The 7578-nt window shown below is 36.9% G+C and overlaps 1 protein-coding gene across 1 annotated transcript; it reads right to left on the bottom strand.

Annotated features, from left to right (window-relative positions):
• Window positions 1-4429: 4429 nt before the first annotated feature.
• Window positions 4430-6013, bottom strand: LOC136238499 (uncharacterized). Its single transcript, XM_066029032.1, has 5 exons — window positions 5908-6013; window positions 5814-5850; window positions 5337-5458; window positions 5170-5290; window positions 4430-5109 (listed from the first exon to the last, which is right to left on the bottom strand). Exons 1-5 carry the CDS (start codon window positions 5973-5975, stop codon window positions 4579-4581), a joined length of 879 nt encoding a protein of 292 aa, XP_065885104.1. The 5' UTR covers window positions 5976-6013; the 3' UTR covers window positions 4430-4578.
• Between the last annotated feature and the right edge of the window lie 1565 nt (window positions 6014-7578).

The following is a 7578-nucleotide window of genomic DNA, read 5'->3' as shown; positions in this document are numbered from 1 at the left end:
CAGCTGTTACTGGTCAGGGGAAGCACCTTTTGACACCAAACTTGATACACAGGAAGACGAAGTCAAGTGGAATACCTCTGCCAAAAATTGTTCTTCAGGGATGTTCGTACGAGAAGGGACGTGTGGCGGGAATAAACATTCCATTAATTGGTTGCTTACGCTATACTATTTAGTTTTGTGGGTGTATCACCATCACCACTTTTAGTCATGTAATAATGAACTGGTAATGTCCATATATGGCAAAGTTATCAACAATTACCAAATATGGCAAAATATTTTCCACTGTGATTATTTTTGTTATTTTATTCTATACAAATTTCCAGTGCATTTCACTTTTATTTTTCTTTTGCAGCAGACTTCCATAGGTATATATGTATTTTCTCCTCCTTCAAAAGTTCTAATTGTACCAATTGTAAAACTTAGGAATTTTCTCCAAATACACTAGTTATATTGAACAGTATGAAGAGAATCTGGTAATGGTGGAAATTTGAACATATCAACTTCAGAGTCCTTGAAAGGATGTAGCAGATGTCTTATATGTTAAAGAATGTTCTAGATTTTTCCAAGTGGGATGCAACAAAGTTAAGTTTTGTCACTTTTCTAGAAATCAGTGTAGTTGTTAACTAAAAATTTGACTTCTTGTTTGCTGTATTTGGTTAGTACTGTATGATATTTGTCTATATTGGCAATTCTAATTAAAGTGCTGATTTTGTTATGTTGACAGTTTCCAATTCTGCTCAGTGGAAAAATGACCTAAATTGGTAATGTTTGTGTACCAGAAATAACAGCAGCTCTAATTTAATTAAAAGATTTCCATATATGATCTTGTAAGTACATTACCAATCTTCAGTGTTACCAAAGACACAATAATAAGTTACCACCTGACTGTTTAGCATGGTTCTGGTTATGGAGATGTATTGTAGTAGTAACTTTAAGGATTCTATTGACATTCCTGTGGAATGCATAACCATATTTGGATGTATGCTCAATCCTCCCTTATTTGGATGTCAGATATTGACAGGTCCATCAATGTGGGTAATTAGAATTCTAGGAAAATGGGGATGGGATGGGAATGGAAAGCGGAAACGGGAGCAACCAGCAGAAAATGCCTAATAAAGGTCATCATGCCATTGATATTACAGCATAAGGTTGGATTTTACAACACAATGCTTCTTTCCAGCATTGTTGGATTCTTCTGCTAAAACAATCGAAACACTTTAATAGAGCAGTCATCTGTAGTAAAATACTCTAATAGGGCAGTCAAAAAGTTTTGTTATCCCACCAGAGACCCAAATTGATGGCTTGTGAATTGATGGGCTATAGCTGTCATAGATTCATCAACATTAAAAGTTAGCTAATTAACCGACAGTGCCTACATATAGATGCGGGAGTTGTAACCTGCAATCTCAGGAAAAAGTCACATGATGGGCATGTGGCAGCTGAAGTATGTGTGGGTGCATGGCTAGACTATGGACTATATGAGTAGTCATGGGGACTCCTCTTGGAGCCACTTCTGTTGACAAGCATACCAGTGCTGCATGCATACACCCATCATTATGATTTCTTATCTGGAAGCAGTATAGGTGAAGTTTTTGAAGCCTATAATAGGCACTGTCAGTTAACTAGAGTACTTTGTGAATCTCGGTTTCATATCTATTAATTTAATAGTTGAATATTTTAAAAAAATTATGGTTTTAAAGGAGTAGCTAACTTTCAATGTTGATGACTAGCTAATTTGTATACCTAATCTATGACAGCTATAGTCCATCGATTCAGAGGCCATCAATGTGGGTTCCTGGTTGGATAGTTAGCAAACATTTTTGACTGCTCTATTAGAGTATTTTAATGCAGGTGGCTGCTCTATTAGAGCATTTTGATCGTTTTAGTGAAATGATCCAAACAATGCCACAAAGAAACATTGTGCTGTAAAATCTGACCTGTCCAACCTGTACAATTGCGTGATGACCTTTATCAGGCATTTTCCGTGAGTTGTTCCCGTTTTCTGTCCCGTTCCCGTTTTCCCCGATTTCTACTTACCCCATCATTGTGGCCTTTGCAAAGTGCATAGCCATATTTGGATGTTCTCTCTTATTTGGATGTCTGATCCATCAATGTGGCACATTTAATATTGTGGTGTGAGCATTTGTTACATGATTGAGTCCTTCAAATGTCAACTAGTCTAGCTAGTATCTTCTACACAAAGCTGCAGGTGTTACAACCATATTATTAGTTTATAAAAGGTACATGATCACCATATATGATTGAGTCACTAAGTAAACAAGATCTTTTGATATCACTCAGTCCTAAATTGTTTGGATAAAAGTACATTGGATTACTACATTTGGTTTTTTGATACAGTATAAACAGAATATGAAAACTTTGCAAATTGCACAGACAACAACAGCTTCATGAATAAGGTAGTCTGACTCCTGTATTTTACAGGTTCCAGTACCTTTCTCATGAGTTCCTAGTTGGATAGTAACTAATGATGAATGATAACCAATCATTAATGATGAATCTTTTCATGCGTAGTGGTGTTGATTGTGGCATTACTAGAAAATGACATCAAAAGAATTAAAGAAACTTAAGAAGGAGCAGTTACATGGATGAAGAAGAAATGATACAATTTTTATTCACCTTGTACAGTATTGTTAGTAGATAATGGATTGGTTTGAATACGTAACTCAAACACTTGGCTCCATGATGCAGTGGTTACATTTGTAGGTCCTGAGACAAGGCTACACTCACAACCTATGTACAGGTACGTAACTGCATAGTAGATGAGAATGTGGTCAAAGTTGAGGAAAGGACAAGTCCACTTGTACTATTTCTCTGAGAGTATAAGAAAAGTATATGAATTTCAGTACTGTATGCCTCTATGATGGTTATGACATCAATTAGTTAATACTGCTTCTCCACCATGGGAAAGGGGAAGTGGTTTCTACAGCGGATTTCTCTTGTGTTCGAATTTTCTATAGCGCACATACCAGGCTTTAAAGGTGAAGGCACATGCACAATATGGAATACAGAAATTCGAATGCAAGCGAAATCTGCTGTAGAGACTTCTTAGCTGCTAAGTAGTAAAGTGGCATGCAGTATCCACACTCTGCACATGTACTCATCTATACACTATACAATACTCTATTCTCTTTGACTTGGAGGATGCCAAGCCAAGCCAAACCAGCACCGTGCAAACAAATTTTGGAGGTGTTAGCATTTTTGTCATTTAGTCCAAACCAGTGTGTTCTGATGTCAACACATTTCATCTATCCGAGATCCGGTGCCATCTCTGTAAAGCCTTTATCTCAAAACTTGTCTTCTTATGTATGTAGCAGGCTAGCTACGTCTGTATGTAACTGTGCAGTTTCGATTTAAATTAGCTATACGACTGATTGCATTAGCCACCAACACATACCTCATAGGGCAAACAATAACTAACAAGTGAATAAGTACCCCCTCAAAGAGTGGGTGGGAGGGATCACACATTCAACAAATAACCTTGCTTTTGCCTTGAGGAAACCTTTGCGGATGCTCATCAGTGCACCTCATACCCTCATATCCTACACCAGCATGAGGCCATACTATTCGGTCATGTGAGTGAGCAATGCATTGCATATTAAGTTATTATCCTTGGTTAATCACCTGGATCAACTGTCGTTTAATACTGCTTTTCTGCCGTGGGAATGGGGAAGCAGCTTCTATAGACTTCCCTCAGTACTGGTCTCTGGTGCTGGTCTGGCACCGGAAGCAATTACATGACACGTAGCTACTAAGTAGTAAAGTGGCATGCAGTATTTGTAATTCACGCATATACTCATCTATACATTATACAGTGTTCTATTCTTGGTTCTGCTAAGTACAATGGGGGAACCCCCATCACCCAAGCCTGTGTACCCCTGGAACTGTTTCCAGCATGGCTCAATTGTCACTTACACATCTGGTTTGTAGAGCATGCTTGTCCTCCCTTGCTGAGCACACATTCAACAAATGACCAAGTTTTTTCCACAAGGTAATCTTTGTGCATGTTCGTTAATGTACTACATATCCTTGTGTCCTACATCAACATGAGGCCATATTATTCGGTCACGTGAGGGAGCGATACATCTCATATTAACCTTGGTTTATCCTCTGGATTAACCATCACTCACCTACTCTCTCTACCATCACAATATATCACTCTTTGAAGGATTGAGTACAGAATAAATTTATTTAAGTGCTCTACATGTGATATTGACCTATGCACAGTTGCTATGTTGTATGCCACATATTTAATTGTGCTAATGATTTCACCTATAAAAGGAGCCAGTCTGAAAATCATGAATCATACATTGTACTATTCCAGTGTGAGCTTGCTCAAAAGAGCATGCATCTAATAGCAAATTCTTTGGTGTGCTTCAGATCAATTGCATCATTGTGTAATTTATGTACTTAATTCTCTTTAATTTACAAACATGTAAAAATTACATATCAATCACAAATAGATACTACATGTTTTACAATTTAACAACAAAGTGGAGTAGTTCTAACTTCTGTGTTCATATTGTGTCACTCTTATTGAGATATGTTACTGTTTACTGTCTAGCGTACAAAAATGGCTACTGTCATTTGAACATCATGTGTGATGCTTGAAATATATGATGGTAGTCCACAGTTCTCCCATCGACAATCACCAGGACTAGTGAATGTACTCCAACATGTATCACAGTGAAACTTGTAGTTGTATGGTGAATACTTGTCAAAAGTAAGACCAATAATTCCAGCATTTACAGGGGCTGGTTGGACTCCGTTACCACCAGTACACTTGTCCACAATCTTCACAAAGTCTAGTAGTATAGCTCCACTCCAGTTATAATCAATGTTCCTATTCAGGAGACCTTTGTAAGCATACACTACAGTTCCCTTGTGATATGCCACAATCATTTGTTCAGTAGCTTCACTAAATCTTGCCTTATTTGGTATGTTACACCATCCAGATGCTCGTGTGGTACAATTCTTGTAGTGATCACTGAAGAATGTCATGTTGTGAGTGAGTGGAAGATGTTCCATATAAGAATGTTGCCACACTAATGTCCATCCTCCACCATCCAATTCTTCCATGTCACAATAGATCTGTTAACAGCGGCACACAATGTGGACTGTTACTATTATTATTACTGTACACATCCATACCTGCATATCCTGTACCCAGTAGATTCCACTTGTTGTTGGTTTATTACAGTCAGTGGGTTGTTTAATTGTGTTACAGGAAGTAGCACTTAAAGACTTAGTAGTACCAATGGATGGTGACAACCTGTAAAGTATTAATGTTGTTAGTTGTATAGATGTAGTAAGATTACTTGTATGGAATCCATTGTTTACTCTTACAGATCCATATCATATCAGCATGTAATGATTTATAGAGTGACTCTCCTTCACTGGAACTAGTACATGGCTTAGTAGGTTGAGCAATACTTTGTCGCTGTAAAAAATACCACACTAAATCTTATCGTACAAACATCTCAATGCGTAGTTTCTACACACTGTATAGTAGACACACAGCCTCCTATTGCCAACGATACATATATGCTGGTCAGAATTTAATAATGGTCTTATGCTACCATTGCTGCAACAACTCAAAATAAAGCTTTCAGCTGGCTTAACGTTTCTTATGCTAAACATGATCTGATGTTACTCTGTTGTATGCATTCATACAGAGAATGCACACACAATTACACAATAGTCTAGTAATGAACAGCAGCACAACTCTTGTTTGTAGCTACGTGCTAATATCAATAGTCTGTGTACAATAGACTATTACTATGTACGTACTGTACCTTCATTATGTCATGATCAACAAGTTGTGTCCCCTCTCTGAAAGAGTAGCCACATTGTAATAGTCTGATACTAACTGAAGAAGACAATACTCACCCATACTGTGTAGTGATAGTAACTACTACAGTGTATATTATGATCACTACCAGTCCAGTGTGTTTCATTGTTCACAGTTTCACTTGTAGTTAGTGAGTAAACGATAAGTTGTGTTATGATGAAGTGGTATGAGTAGGTTCCTTTTATATCTTCCAGTTTTGTGGGTGAGTCATCACAATTACTGACTGCTGGTCATGTGACTATATATCCCATTATAATGAACTAGTAATTACCATATATGGCAAACTACTTAACAATTACTAAAATTGACCAGTTGTGTAGAATAGTAGTTGTTACTTTTTGTAAAAATAGTTCAGTGCATTTCACTTCTGTTATCTCTTGCAATATATAGCTATTATATGTATTTCACAAGAGTGCATAATATGCATGGTAAATATAGTAAACCCACAAAAACTTTGTATTTAAGGAAATTCTACTGGCAGCCTTGGAGGTAAGGTTCTGGTGCTTGCCAATTCTACCCATCTTCATTTTGTTATGTCAATACTTTCTAATTCTGGAACATCGACCATAATTGGCAATGTTTGTTTGGAGGTAAGGTGCTGGTGCTTGCCAATTCTACCCATCTTCATTTTGTTATGTCAATACTTTCTAATTCTGGAACATTGACCATAATTGGCAATGTTTGTTTATCAGAAATTGCAGTTTCTAGGAGGTTCACAATGTTTCCATACTTGGTCTTGTATATACAGATGCAGACAACTAACAACCTTCAGTGTTAACTACATATACCACTTGACTACTCAGCTATTATTCATGGTTCTGGTTGTGGAGGTGTATAGTAGTGATGTAGTGACTGTATTTCTTTTGTAAGGATTCTGTTAAATGTTGACATCCTTGTGAAGTGCACAACCATGTTTGGATGTACACTCAGTATTCCCTTATATGGATTTCTGAGATGTGGACAGATCCACCAATGTAACACATGAACAGTATTAACCATCTGTAATGCTGCCATCTGTAATGCTGCAAGTGTCAAGAGAAATCACCACAGCTACTCAATGGGGAAATTAAGAAAATTTCTGGCTGTGCCCTCAGTCTCAAAGTGCTCAGATGATAACAAATTGGGCTACTATATTTGGTTTTTTGATACAGAAGATTTGAGGGCAAATCTTTGTGAACTACACAGACAAAATCGCCTTCATGAAGTAAAGTGTCTTGACTCCTGCATTTACAGCCTTTCTGTAGCCTTCCTGTAGATTACCACTGAGATGATACAACTCAGTAAGTAATGATGAATGATAGTGACAAATAACCAGTAATTAATCATGGATATTTTTATATGTAACAACAGCAGCAGTTACATGGATGAAGAAAAAAAATGGTGGTACATCATTTTTTTGGTAAATTCAGATACATAATTGGCAGTAAAGCATGAATATAGCAAAATGGATTTAGAGCATGTCATATCACCATTTCAAAAAACCTGGCAACAAAAGTACAACGTATAGATGTGTAAGTTTTAAATCAAAATGTCATTTGTAGCAATTAGTCATATACAGAATACTGGGCTTGTATATGCATTTACTAAAATAAAACAAGGAACATCATTACTTGTCAGTGAAGATATTTCAAAAACCAAGTTTAAGGAGAATCAAATGGAGTTTGGCTATATATGTTAATACTTTGCATAGGTAGATGTAGGAGACACTT

Source organism: Dysidea avara, chromosome 11 (assembly GCF_963678975.1).
Source record: "Dysidea avara chromosome 11, odDysAvar1.4, whole genome shotgun sequence".
NCBI classification, from domain to species: Eukaryota; Metazoa; Porifera; class Demospongiae; order Dictyoceratida; family Dysideidae; genus Dysidea; species Dysidea avara.
The sequence above is the reverse complement of the archived record's forward strand: the minus strand, read 5'-3'. Positions and strand labels throughout refer to the sequence as shown.